The sequence below is a fragment of the Muntiacus reevesi genome, chromosome 7 (assembly GCF_963930625.1).
Source record: "Muntiacus reevesi chromosome 7, mMunRee1.1, whole genome shotgun sequence".
Lineage (NCBI taxonomy): Eukaryota > Metazoa > Chordata > Mammalia > Artiodactyla > Cervidae > Muntiacus > Muntiacus reevesi.
In genome coordinates this window covers 9,543,791-9,558,062 of record NC_089255.1, presented here as the reverse complement: position 1 = coordinate 9,558,062, position 14,272 = coordinate 9,543,791, and the positions used below count along the sequence as shown (strand labels likewise).

At 37.3% G+C, this 14,272-nt stretch overlaps 1 protein-coding gene across 2 annotated transcripts in view; it reads right to left on the bottom strand.

Annotated features, from left to right (window-relative positions):
- SCAMP1 (secretory carrier membrane protein 1) overlaps window positions 1-14,272 on the bottom strand; it is a 130,653-nt gene that overhangs the window by 50,425 nt on the left and 65,956 nt on the right. For both annotated transcript variants that reach the window (XM_065940059.1, XM_065940058.1), the window contains 2 exons: window positions 10,088-10,216; window positions 5,222-5,381 (listed from right to left, as the gene is read on the bottom strand). In XM_065940059.1, coding sequence (XP_065796131.1) covers window positions 5,222-5,381; window positions 10,088-10,216 — 289 coding nt within the window. The remainder of the gene's footprint in view (window positions 1-5,221; window positions 5,382-10,087; window positions 10,217-14,272) is intronic.

Genomic DNA, 14,272 nt, shown 5'->3' with positions numbered 1-14,272 from the left:
GTAAATATAGCTGACCTTTGAACAAAGGGTTAAAGGCACTGACCTCTAACCCATCTGCATATAACTTTACAGTCAGACCCTTGTATCCAACGTTCTAATGAGCAGGTTCAACCAATTACGGACCAAGTAGTACTACACTAGCATTCATTGAAAAAACTCCACGTATAAGTGGACTCAAACAGTTCAAACCTATGTTGCTCAAGGTGCAGCTATAATCTAAAATTAATTAGGCCACTGAATGGAGATCACTGAGTTAGCCAGACTTCTGCAAATTAAATAATAATGTAAACATAATACAGCAGAGAAGAGCACAAGGGCCCTAAATTTCCAGTCCAAAGGCCTGGGTGAAAATCTCAGCAACTCATGACCCATTGGAGAGATTATAAATATTAAACAATATGAAGTACTAAACAAGACTTGCAGACTGTAAGCACTATATATTCATATACACATGAAGGAGACTAAACAGTAGTTTCTTCTTGCAGGTATAGAAAGAATATTATCTTCCCTTGGGATTAATGTAATTTGATACTTCACTTTGGAATAAAAAAGAAAAATTCTCTTTTTCTGGTTATACAAACAGGATAAAAAAGTTAATTACAAAAGGCAGTATTTTAACCTACATTAAACTCACTTGGAAGACTAAACAACATGAAAATGGACTAGGACTTGAATATGTTTTTACACTTAAAAATCAAGTATATCTCTATAGAAAAAATTAAATTGACTTCCTGGCTCATACGCTAATATAACATTTTTCAGGATGCTAAAATGATTTTATATTTCAATTATATTTAATTTCTAATTTCAATTAGCAAAATATTCTAACATGAAAGGTATGAAATCACCACAGATATTATGTTATAAAGGAATAGGACCAAAAAACTACTGTCTATTGCCCAGAGGTAGCTTGCTTTTTTTAAAAAGCATACCTGGAAGAAGCTTAGAAGTAGTATATCATCCTAGCTACAAGTAAAAAGCTGGACAAACTGAAAAATCAACAACTCTTCTTAAATCTGAAAGAGAAGAGAAGCCAGAGGGCAAACTGCAACCCCAAACTGGAAAGACAGATAGATGGATACAAAGAATCAAAAGTTATTAGAGCAGAAACCCATAAGCAGAAACCTCTGCAGCAACCATTGCCAGGGTAGGAATATGTGAACTGTAACTGACAAAATGCTGGAGGCTCGGAGTGGACAACTCGGAGTTAAAACTCCAGGGAGACCTAGTCATTCAGGGAGTCCACACATTTGTGAGTTTTTCCAACAACAGTTCACCCTGGCTCTGGGTGATCTCTTTAGAGAAAACCCCTTCGTGCTTCGGGAAAAAGGGGAAAGGAATCTTCTGGAAACACAATAGCAGCGGCCCCCAGCCTTTCTCGCACCAGGGCCCAGTTTCGTGGAAGACAAGTTTTCCACGGATCGCAGGGTGGGGGGAGGGGGGAGGAGTTTTGGGATTCAAATGCATTACATTTACTGTGCATTTTATCTCTATTATTATTACATCAGCTCCACCTCAGATCATCATGCATTAGAGCCCAGAGGTTGGGGACCCCTGCCTACAGCACTCTGTTCTTATCCAGGTACGGCCTCAGGAGAAACCAGAGCCCAGCTCACTCTGGAGGTAAGTGTTACGGCAGCCTGACCTATATAGTGTAGTGGTAGTGTTAGTGGCTCAGTCGTGTCTGACTCTGTGCGACCCCACCGACTCTAGCCCACCAGGCTCCTCTGTCCATGAGATTCTGCAGGCAAGAACACTGGAGTGGGTGGCCATTCCCTTCTCCAGCGGATCTTCCCAACCCAGGGACTGAACCTGGGTCTCCTGCATTGCAGGTAGATTCTTTACCATTTGAGCTACAGGGAAAATTTTCAGAGATCCTATATGGGGAAACCGAAAATACCCAATTCCAGCGCACTCTATGACACCCTGTCCCACGTGAGGAGAGGGAAGGACTGAGAAGCAACTGGTGCGGTTCACAGTCCAGAGGCACTGGTTAACTATTAAACAAGAGACTGAGACCTACTCGTAGGTCCACAGAATGCTTCCCCTCTCTGCTACCTTACCATCACATTACTAAAGGCCTATTTGCAGCAGTTCCTTTTACCTAGTACACTATGTCCAGCAATCAAGTAAAAATCACAAGACATAACAAAAGTGCAAAAACACACAGTTTGAAAATATAGAGCAAGCATCAGAATCACAGTCAGATAAGATTAGGATGTTGGAATTACCATCAGGAACGTAATATGCTATGGGTTCTAACGGATAAACTAGACAGTATGCAAGAACAGATTAGCAATGTAAACAGAGATGTAAATTCTTAGAACTAAACAAATTAATTTTAGTTTTATGATTCCAAATATGAGAGAAAAGGCTAGTGTGTGTATCTCCAAGAAGAGCAACTAGAATAGTAGGATAAAATGGGAAAAAAATCTGCTTAAATCCACTGAAGAGCTCCTGAAACATCCAGGAATAGAGTCCATGGTTCTGTAGTGGAAGAGAACTACAGAAGTGTAAGCTGACATTCTATAGCTTCAATTCATTTTTGCTGAATACAAGACAATAAGCTGAAAATTCAGATTTTGCCTGCACAGAACGCTGCTGTGAGGGAAAAGACAAACCAACAGAGCTTTTAGCAGATTCACATGTTGAGTAATGAGAAGTGAGAGGCATAATACTGGTCCAAACATGCAGCCAACTCTTCTCTCAAGGCATGTACCAAATACAGACGCTAGAAAGACAGAACAACCTCTGAAAGCAGAATAGGCTTTTCCGCAGTGTTCCCTAATGGGAAAAGGATTAGAACAACAATTCTCAAACTTTTGGCCTCAGCACTTCTTTATTATTGAGCATCACAAGGAACTTTTGATTATGTGGGTTGCAGCTCTTGCTTTACCAAATGAGAAACTAAAATTGAGAAAATGTTAAAGCATTTAACTAATTTTTAGATAAATTTCTTACAATAAAATAACACTTTCATGAAAACTGGAGGAGTGGTAGAAGCAAAAAGAGTAGCATTACTTTATATTTTTTGCAAACCTCTTTAATGTCAGGCTTAATAGACTATAGCTCAGCTCAGCCCCTGACTTATCCTCTAACTGACAAGCAGGGCAAAGGGGAACTTCTTCTGAAACAACTGGCCAACATCAAAAGCCTACACAACTGTTTATTCACCACAACCAGATTCAGTCAAGTCATGTTAAGTATACCAATAGCTGCACTATATGATTAAAAACAAAGAGAAAATATGAACAATACAAAACAGGTTCACAGAGCATTCTAGATACTGAAGTATGCACACACAGACATTAAAAAAATTTCATAAGAGAATGAAATCTTTAAAAAATTTCTAGTGCACATGGCAAAAGTAAAAGAAACTACTGAAACTAAGAATACATGAGCTTATACTTGGATAAATTCCTAGAAACATACAACCTGCCAAGTATGACTCATAAGGAAATAGAAAATCTGAACATATCATTTACTAGTAAGGAGAGTGAATTAGTAATCAAAAACTTCCCCAAAACAAAAGTCCAGGACCTCATGGTCTCATTGGTAAAATCACCAAACATTTAAAGAAGAATTAATAACAATCTTTCTCAAACTCTTCCAAAACACAGAAGAGGAGGGAACACTTCCAAACTCATTTTATGAGGCCAGCATTACCCTGATACCAACGCCAGATAAGTGCACTACAAAAAAAGAAAATTAACGGCCACTGTTTCTAATGAACATAGAGGCAAAAACCAATAAAACATTAGCAAACCAAATCCAGCAACACATGAAAACGATAACAAGGAAAAGAGCAGCAGGAACTCTTCTGTTCATGCTGGGACCCTTTTACTCCTCTCCAACCTACATCTTATAGGGAGCCTCTCTCATTCCTTGACAACCAACCTATCATTTTCCATTAGATCCAAAGATTCCTTCCTTCCTTCCTTCCTTCCCCCCACATATTTTTTTCCCTTCATTCAATTTCTAACCAATTTAGTTTTCTGTTGAACGACATTTTTCTCTCCAAACTCCCTAATCTTCCCCATTTCCTTCCTTTTCATTTTCGGTTTCCATGTTTTCATTTCTGATCCCATTTGGCAAGACTGGGAGGGGTAGAGGCGGGGCGGGGGGGGGGGGAGGGGGGGGGCGGGGACGGTAATACACATTCTGGATAATCAAAGACATTTTTTGTTGAAAAGGAAAATAAGAAGTTTAAACAACTGAATGTGGCCCTCTAATTTCTCTAATACATCATTTGCACAATACACGCTCCACGTGCCTGAGAGCTGAAAAAGGTTTGTCATTCATAAATGAGTTTACTCAAATAAAAGAAAGCTGATCAACAACTGAATGCATGGACTCGGCTAAGGCTAGCTTCTAAATCAGCATTTCCCAGTGTTTGTTTTCTAAAGCAATAACCCAACAAGACACTCCACATACAGACACATATGGTTTCACAGTTATACCACAAATCACACGAAGCTCTTAACAAAACCTAAGAGATTCGGAAATGAAGAGACTTGTTTAGTTTTATTATCCCATTTAACTTCCCAAACTGAAGCTAATGAGCACTTTTTCTACAACACTTAGTAATATCCCACAGGACACGCATTTAGGAAATGTTTATCCTAAACCATTCATTAAAATATATCATGCAAAATAGTATACTTAATCTTATAGTCTAAACGGTTTTAAAATGTCACTGCCTTTTGAAAAACCAAAAATGAATTTACACAGAAAATAATTACCAAGTTGTTAGGTGAAGTGACTCACTTTAAATATTACATGTATATTTACCTTAGCTAAGTGACCCAGATCCATTTAAAAAATTAGGATTAATCACCACTTTTGACTCTCTTTTTTTTTTTTAACTTTTTTTTTGAAGGCGAAAATAGGAGTAAAATGTTCTTATGGAAAAGAATCTTTTTACAAATATTAAGACTTAAGTTTGTTCTCATTTTTCCCCACATTCATTTTCACGTTTGGTCTTTTTTCTCAAGTGGGAGAAAAGAATGGGATATTGTTAGTTACAAGGTCGAATGAATATACAGCAAGTTAGAGATGGACTTAATATACATAGATGTTACATACAGACTTTTCTGAAGGTATACTGTATAATAATAAAAAGCTTAAAACATGAACATATGTCACCTTTACCTTTAAGGTGTACTACAAATTATTTACTTCACAGGTTTAAAGAGCATATTTTAAAGTACACACATTTTACCTGAAAGCTCCGTAAAGTGGTCTGTACCAACAGACAAATGAACAAGGAGTAAAAAGTAAGAACCACAGGATACTCAATCCAAAATCAACGCCTCTTGGAGGATCAACACAAAACCAAGCCAAGCATCCAAAGATATTTAGAAACAGTGTTACAGCATGGACTGTGGAATTAAAAAACAAAACAGAAAAGAAATGTTTACGTTCAATGTATGTGTTCATTCAACAGAAATTATAATCAAAAAAACACTTCCTAAAAGTACATACAATCTACCCCATTTCCATTTAGTATTTTTCAAAACACTGCTGTTTTTTACATGTTTGATTTGAAAACAGAGTATTCACAGGAAAAGGAGTTCTAATACATGCACTGTTTGGCAAAAATTCTTTTGGCCCTCTCCTAATGGGCAGTTACACAGCTAAACCAAAGCAGCAGAACCTTAATGGCTTCTTCCCCAAGAAGGAAACATGTGATGTGTCTCTTGATCCAAGGCCCAAGCAGAAAAGTAGTGGCTTCCAGGAAAAGAACCAGGACTTAAGAGGGAAAAGATCCTACACTTAGAACTATAATTTTTATAGAATAGGGCTGCAGGCTCCTCCCAGCATGAATTACACAAGAGAATACTAGAGAACTGCCCTGTGCAATCTCATTGTAACATTTTTAAGCAATAAAATTAATTAGAATGACTGGACTGAAACTACTAAAACTGCAGAAACTTCCAATGACTAAATAGTCAAGCTATAAGGATTATTAACTCATTTTCATAAAGTTGACCGTTTTTAAAAGTCCTGGCATTAAAAACAGTGTTTTGGTAGGGAATTACATTTATTTTAAAAAAAGTAAAGTTTACCATGATGCACTTTACCTACTTTAGCAGATTTTTCTTTTTGTTAATGCAAATAGATCTTGGCAAACTCTTCCTATGATCTAACAATTACTTTGCCTGCAGACCAAAATCCAAAACTCTGAGTAACATCTAAGCACACTATTATCCTAAAGAACACTGACCCATTATAATTAGTAACTTTTTTAAAGGATATTTTAAAAAATTTATTCACAGGCTGAATTTGTTATAAGAAATAAATCATTTCAAAAGTTAAAGTACTGTTTAATGTAAATTATCAGTACAGTAAAAATGTCCACAAACTACTACCTTAATTAAAAACAACAAATGGAAAACCTAGAGAGTATAAATTTTAAAAATATATTTTCAACAAACATTAAAAAAAACTTTAAAATTTCTTTAAATTATTAATCAAAAAATTGATAGTTAATGAAGTAAGATATAAACACATTCCAGGGTGCCTCTAAATTTGCCTTTATCTAACAACCAGATAAATACACAAATACTAGGAAAGGAGAGCGAGCCCCAGAGGAAGAATGAAGATACGTGGGCTCGAGTGACATACACTGAGCTAAGCAACCTCAGTGCATTTCAGGTTTTCAACTAGAGAAGGGCACAAGCCCTTGCAGCTTTAAAATCCTATCCCATTCTACCACACAGGAAAGACTCTTACTTATTCCCACTAGGATTCCTAAGTCATGAAAGCTAGCTTATAACAAATTTACTCAAAATCCTTGGCCTCAAAATAAAAGTAGTTCTGTTAAGGACTTAAAAACAGAATTTGAGATATTGTGTGATATTATTCTGTAATATTAAATGGAATCCAACTGCCTAAAACCATAATAAATGTTCAGAACATTAAGTCAAATTTCAACCTCTAAAGAAGTAACTATTTAAGGTTTATCCCCTAATGTGTTTAAGAAAAAAAGACAGAATATACAGGTATATGTATTTTAAAGCTCATAAAAATTCTTTTCAAGAATAGATTAAAATATCAATTAAATTTTGTGTAATCTATTAAAATTTTTTCTATATGTTTTCATAGTAACCAGCAACTATGATCAGTAAGTCATTCATTTGTATACCAATGAAGAGTAAAATATCTAGGTTTACTTACTATACAATCAGTCCTCATACACAGAGACCAAAAAAACAGAAGGTCTAGGTAAAGTGAAATGCACAATTCTATGTTGATAATTTTAATCCAACTTCAGTCCACTTGATGGATTCCGATTGTGGGTAAAATACTTAAAATTATAGGCCATTTTGTTTATATGATTCCCAAGTTGAATGATCCTCCTTCTTATAAAATTTCAATTTGCTTTATTAAGCACTCAAATCTGGTATTAGTGGACCTAAATTTGCAACCATCATTGGAATATTCTTCTTGCTAAGTCCTGCATTACAGTATAGATACCTAAAATAAATAATTTTAGGACAGTATATTATCTTCTTCAATAAACGGTCTTTAATGTAGCTGATATTTTTTAATTTTCTTTTTCTTTCCTTCTTTAAATTCAAGAGTATAGTCAAAAAGATGCTGAGATTCATTTTATATTGGTATTTCTAATTGCTTCAGTTCCTTTATAGAGATTACTTGCCTCAAGAAAAGTACCACTGAAAGCATATCTTCATCATATTTGAGTTTAAAATGTAAATTACTTCTTTATTTTGGTACCTTGTAGGTGGCATAACATAGAAATCTAAACTCTGGGATCTAGAATCAAGCCATTCGACTCCAACCTTACTTGCTGAGTAATCTCGGACAAGTTAGCTCTCATTCTCTAAGCTTTAGTTTCTCAAACTATAAAGCTAGATAATATAGTACCTGCTTCATAGTGTGGTTAAGATTTAATAATGTAATATATATACAGTGATTAGCTCTGTGCTTCACACAAAGTAAATCCTGGATAAATGTTATCTCTTGTTAGAATTATTATTACAGTGTGATAATTTTCACACAGTATTACCACAGTGTGATAATATTCTCCAGGCCAGAATACTGGAGTGGGTAGCCTTTCCCTTCTCCCGGGGATCTTCCCAACCCAGGGATCAAACTCACATCTCCTGCATTGCAAGCGGATTCTTTACCAGCTGAGCCTCAAAGGAAGCCCAAGAATAACGGAGAGGGTAAGCCTATTCCTTCTCCAGCGGATCTTCCCAACCCAGGAATTGAACCAGGATCTCCTGCATTGCAGGCAAATTTTTTACCAACTAAGCTATCAGGGAAGCCCATTACAGTGTGAAAGCATTAGTCAACTCCAAAATCAGTAAGATGATACTTCTTAAAAATAACTAAAACAGCCTATATCTTATGAAACTGAGAGACATTACTAAGCTAGACTAGATCGTACTTTGTTGCAGATAATGTTTTTTCAAATCAGAACCTTAACTGGATGGAATCTTAAGCTCTCTTTGAATATAGATCTGCCAACTGAACAGGGTTGGGAAAAACTATAGCCAACTACGTTATTTGTAAGACCCTCAGAAAGTTATATGTAACTAGGGCAAAACAGACTTATTTTGAAACAATCAGCACTTGTAAAGCAGTTATTTGGTTAAAATTCATCATCTTCCCCATTCAATCTATACTTAACAAATTCCCTATAGAATTTTCTTCCAACACCCATCTCCCCTATCTAAAATACATCTTTTCACTAATAAGTCGAAGAACTTATACTTAAAATGCTAGGCCAATTTCTGCCAATTAAGAAAATAATTATTTTGTGCTGTGCTTAGTCGCTCAGTCGCGTCTGACTCTGCGACCCCATGCACTGTAGCCCGCCAGGCTCATGGGGATTCTCCAGGCAAGAATACTGGAGTGGGTTGCCATGCCCTCCTCCAGGAGACCTTCCCAACACAGGGATCAAGCCCAGGTCTCCAACATTGCAAATGGGTTCTTTACCATCTGAGCCACCAGGGAAGCCCAATTATTTTAATCTGCATTTATTTAATGATATATTGATTGAATAAGAGTTGTTAGTATGGACAGATATGGAATCAAAACCTTTAATAAAAATATGCAATACTACTGACACTCAGGATGAACCAAAGAAGTCAGATTGATAACATAATCTCAAACTAAAAATAAGAGTTAAACATGTACTATCCATAAGGAATCACTTCTCACATTCCAAAGCAACCTCACAATGCTGTTGAAAGATTTTTAAGACAATGATCTCATGTATTTGATGGAGAGAGGCTCCTTTTTTTGGGGGGGGGGCGGGGAGGCTCCTTAATCACATAGGAAGAACACACAGATGTTCTTCAACAAGAATGGACTCCACAACACATTCATTAACTCAGCAGTGGTGCAGGCAAGAAGCCACGGCAGCTACCTCTCCTACCAACTCAACGAGGTTAAATGGGGCTGAGACTGCCGTTTGGAATAAAAATCAAACAGTTAAGTGGGGATTCTGTGTACATACAAAAACTGGTAACAGCTTGACATTTAGTTTTAATATTCCATGTGCTGTAATTACATCCAAAGTATTGTGAACATCACAGCCTAAAATGTATGTCCTAATGTGCTATTTAATGAAATATCCTGTATTAATTCATCACTTTCAATAACAGAAGTGTTCCTCTCCACCTGAAAGTGAAAGTAAACAGTGCTCAAAGTGAAATAATTCATATTTCAAAATTTTATGCCCTTTTATAAGATAGTCATAATGCTTTACAGCTTTCATTTGCATAAAATATTACAAATAATTATTTTAAAGGATTATTACCTAGAAAAGATTTTTCAGAGAAAAAGGATCATTGCAAAATTCCACCATATGATAGGGAAGTCCCTTCCTCAAAAGAATGCCAGTTCTCAGTATATAAACCTTCCTCAGATAAGAACTTAGACCACCACATAGTGCACAATTTTGAAGTAACTAAATATATGTTTCACTCAAATTTAAAATATCTATAGGAAAGGACCATTACCTTAATATATGAGTTTTTTAATAGTAGATTTTTGACAATAAAATATAAACACTTTCAAACAAATATATAATTTATATTTATTCTATACTCACACATCCATAAGTAGTACATAATCTTTACTGTTTTTTGGAATTCTACAGGGATATCTACAGAAAAATCCTGATAAAAACAAGGGCCCACAGGGAAATTGTCAGGAAGAGGTGGCCAATTGTTTTTTCTGCCTGCAAATAAAAAAAAAAGAAGTTATAAGTACAAATATTGCTATTCTTTTTGCATGTAATTATTTGTTTCATAATAAAGAATATTATCTATTATTTTAATAGGAGTTTAAAAATATAACACTGTAAAATCTACATTCCTACAACTCTGAAAACCAAGCTTTCTATTTTTAAAATTTTTTCCAGAGTATCAATTAGATGGTAAATAATTTTCCAGTGTCATACCACTTATGTAAGTTGAAACAAGAAAAGAAAAAAAGGGCATAGGGACATATGCTGTGACTCTTCCCTAAAAAGAGATTTATTTCAAAGTCCCAAGACTCTGGCTCTCATATGAAACCCATGCAGATTTTAAGTCTCTACCATTTCCTCCTCAGTATCTACGATCTTTAAATATAATTCCTAACCCACAGAGAAGCAAAATCTGGTTTTAAACTTTTGAGTTTTCTGCTGCTTTCTCATTTTACATATCATATCCCACACTTTCATAAATTAGATTTTACATACTTTTTCATAGTTCAGTCGCTCAGTCGTGTATGACTCTTTGCGACCCCAAGAATCACAGCATGCCAGGTCTCCCTGTCCATCACCACCTCCCGGAGTCTACCCAAACCCATGTCCATCGAGTTGGTGATGCCATCCAGTCATCTCATCCTCTGTCGTCCCCTTCTCCTCCTGCCTCCAATCCTTCCCAGCATCAGGGTCTTTTCCAATGAGTCAACTCTTCGCATGAGGTGGCCAGACTACTGGAGTTTCAGCTTCAGCATCAGTCCTTCCAATGAACACCCAGGACTGATCTCCTTTAGGATGGACTGGTTGGATCTCCTTGCAGTCCAAGGGACTCTCAAGAGTCTTCAACACCACAGTTCAAAAGCATCAATTCTTCGGTGCTCAGTTTTCTTCACAGTCCAACTCTCACATCCATACATGACTACTGGAAAAACCATAGCCTTGACTAGATGGACCTTTGTTGGCAAAGTAATGTCTCTGCTTTTTAATATGCTATCTAGGTTGGTCATAACTTTCCTTCCAAGGAGTAAGCATCTTTTAATTTCATGGCTGCAATCACCATCTGCAGTGATTTTGGAGCCCAAAAAAATAGTCTGACACTGTTTCCACTGTTTTCCCATCTATTTCCCATGAAGTGATGGGACCAGATGCCATGATCTTAGTTTTCTAAATGTTGAGCTTTAAGCCAACTTCTTCACTCTCCTCCTTCACTTTCAAGAGGCTTTTTAGTTCCTCTTCACTTTCTGCCATAACGGTGGTGTCATCTGCGTATCTGAGGTTGTTGATATTTCTCTCAGCAATCTTGATTCCAGCTTGTGCTTCATCCAGCCCAGCATTTCTCATGATGTACTCTGCTAAGTTAAATAAGCAGGGTGATAATGTACAGCATTGACGTACTCCTTTTCCTATTTGGAACCAGTCCATTGTTCCATGTCTAGTTCTAATTGTTGCTTCCTGACCTGCATAGAGGTTTCTCAAGAGACAGGTCAGATGGTCTGGTATTCCCATCTCTTTCAGAATTTTCCATAGTTTATTGTGATCCACACAGTCAAAGGCTTTGGCATAGTCAATAAAGCAGAAATAGATGTTTTTCTGGAACTCTCTTGCTTTTTCTTGCCTGGAGAATCCCATGGATGGAGGAGCCTGGTGGGCTACAGTCCACGGGTTCACAAAGAGTCGGACACGACTGAGCGACTTAACTAACTTGCTTTTTCGATGATCCAGCAGATGTTGGCAATTTGATCTCTGGTTCCTCTGCCTTTTCTAAAACCAGCTTGAACATCTGGAAGTTCACGGTTCATGTATTGCTGAAGCCTGGCTTAGAGAATTTTGAGCATTACTTTACTAGCTTGTGAGATGAGTGCAATTGAGCATTCTTTGGCATTGCCTTTCTTTGGAATTGGAATGAAAACTGACCTTTTCCAGTCTTATAGCCACTGCTGAGTTTTCCAAATTTGCTGGCATATTGAGTGCAGCACTTTCACAGCATCATCATCTTTTTCACAGATAAGGAAAATTTTCATAGTGGAAAAAAAGCATCCTTTATTTCTGATTCTTCCCAACATGTCTCCACTGTTTTATCACTCCTTTCAAACTTTATATAGTTCACACATCTCTCATACAAGTCTCATACTACTTGAGAAGCTGAGAACAGTAGTAAAGAACAGAGGCTCTGAAACTAGAAGCACCTACACATCTACCGTCTAGGAGACCTTGAACAAATTATTCAACTTCCTGAAGACACTGCTTCTACACTTGTAAAGTGAGAACAACTTACCACCCTTCCCATAACTGTACTGAGGATGAAATGAGTTGACAGATGAAAAATACTTAAATGTATAACATACGGCAAGTCCCTTAACTTCTCACACTTCATTACTATTTCATTTACTAAAACATCTCTCATAGAAGCAATTTGTATTAGTCAAAGTTAAGGCAACAGGACAGATTTTTGTTACATGAATTTCAGAAACACTGATCTCAATTAAACTTTTAGTTCCTCCTTTCACAGATGCTGTCTCTGATGCTGCAAGCGAGAAATGGCCCAGCATAAATGTGTCCTCATGATCCCCTTGTTGTTGATCAGTCGCTCAGTCATGTCCAACTCTGCAACTCCATGGGCTGTGGCATGCCAGGCTTCACTGTCCTTCGCCATCTCCCAGATCTTGCTCAAACTCATGTTCATTGAGTCAGTGATGCCATCCAACCATCTCGTCCTCTGTCGTCCCCTTCTGCTGCCTTCCATCTTTCCCAGCATCAGGGTCTTTTCTAAAGGGACAGCTCTTCACATCAGGTGTTTCAAGCGTTAGCATCAGTCCTTCCAAGGAATATTCAGGGTTGATTTCTTTAGGATTAACTGGTTGGATCTCCTTGCAGTCCAAGGGATTCTCAAGAGTCTCCACAGTTTAAAAGCATCAATTCTTTGGTGCTCAGCCTTCTTTACAGTCCAACTCTCACATCCATGCACGACTACTAGAAAAACCATAGCTTTGACTAGACAGACCTTTGTCGGCAAAGTAATGTCTCTGCTTTTTTTTTTCCAGTGGGTTTTGTCATACATTGATATGAATCAGTCATAGAGTTACACGTATTATGTCTCTGCTTTTTAATTGTCATAGCTTTTTTAGTTTGAAAAGGCAAAGAGATATGACATGAGGCCCTAGACTTATATATTCTAAGATAAAGAAAAAACAGGCAGTATAGCATCACTCTCCTAACACTGTCATGCCATAACTATCCAGACATATTCACAGTACTTTGCCTAGCTATCCATCCCTTCGTATCCAGAGAATTTCTCTCTCTCCCTAAGCTACTCCTGTGAACTGACTGCTCTTTGGCAGTCACAGCCTGAATGGATTTCACATCGAATAGTTACTTCACCTCTTACTTATTTCTTTGTTGTTCCTGTGTCTGCTAAGTTGTGTCTGCCTCATTTGAGACCTGATGGACTATAGCCCACCAGGCTCCTCTGTCCATGGGATTTTTCCAGGCAATAATACTGGAGTGGGTTGCCATTTTCTTCTCCAGGGGATCTTCCTAACCCAGGAATCAAATCCACATCTCCTGCATTGGCACACGGATTCTTTACCACTGAACCACCAGGAAGTTACTTATTTGGCACCATCAAAATACCCAGGCTTCCTAGAGTTACCATAGGTGTCATTTTTTTTTTTTCATTTATTTTTATTAGTTGTAGGCTAATAACTTCACCACATTTCAGTGGGTTTTGTCATACATTGACATGAATCAGCCATGGAGTTACATGTATTCCCCATCCCAATCCCCCCTCCCACCTCCCTCTCCACCCGATTCCTCTGGAACTTCCCAGCGCACCAGGCCCAAGCACTTGTCTCATGCATCCAACCTGGGCTGGTGATCTGTTTCACTATAGATGATATACATGCTGTTCTCTCGAAACATCCCACCCTCGCCTTCTCCCACAGAGTCCAAAAGTCTGTTCTGTACATCTGTGTCTCTTTTTCTGTTTTGTATATGGGGTTATCATTACCATCCTTCTAAATTCCATATATAGTGTTAGTATGCTGTAAT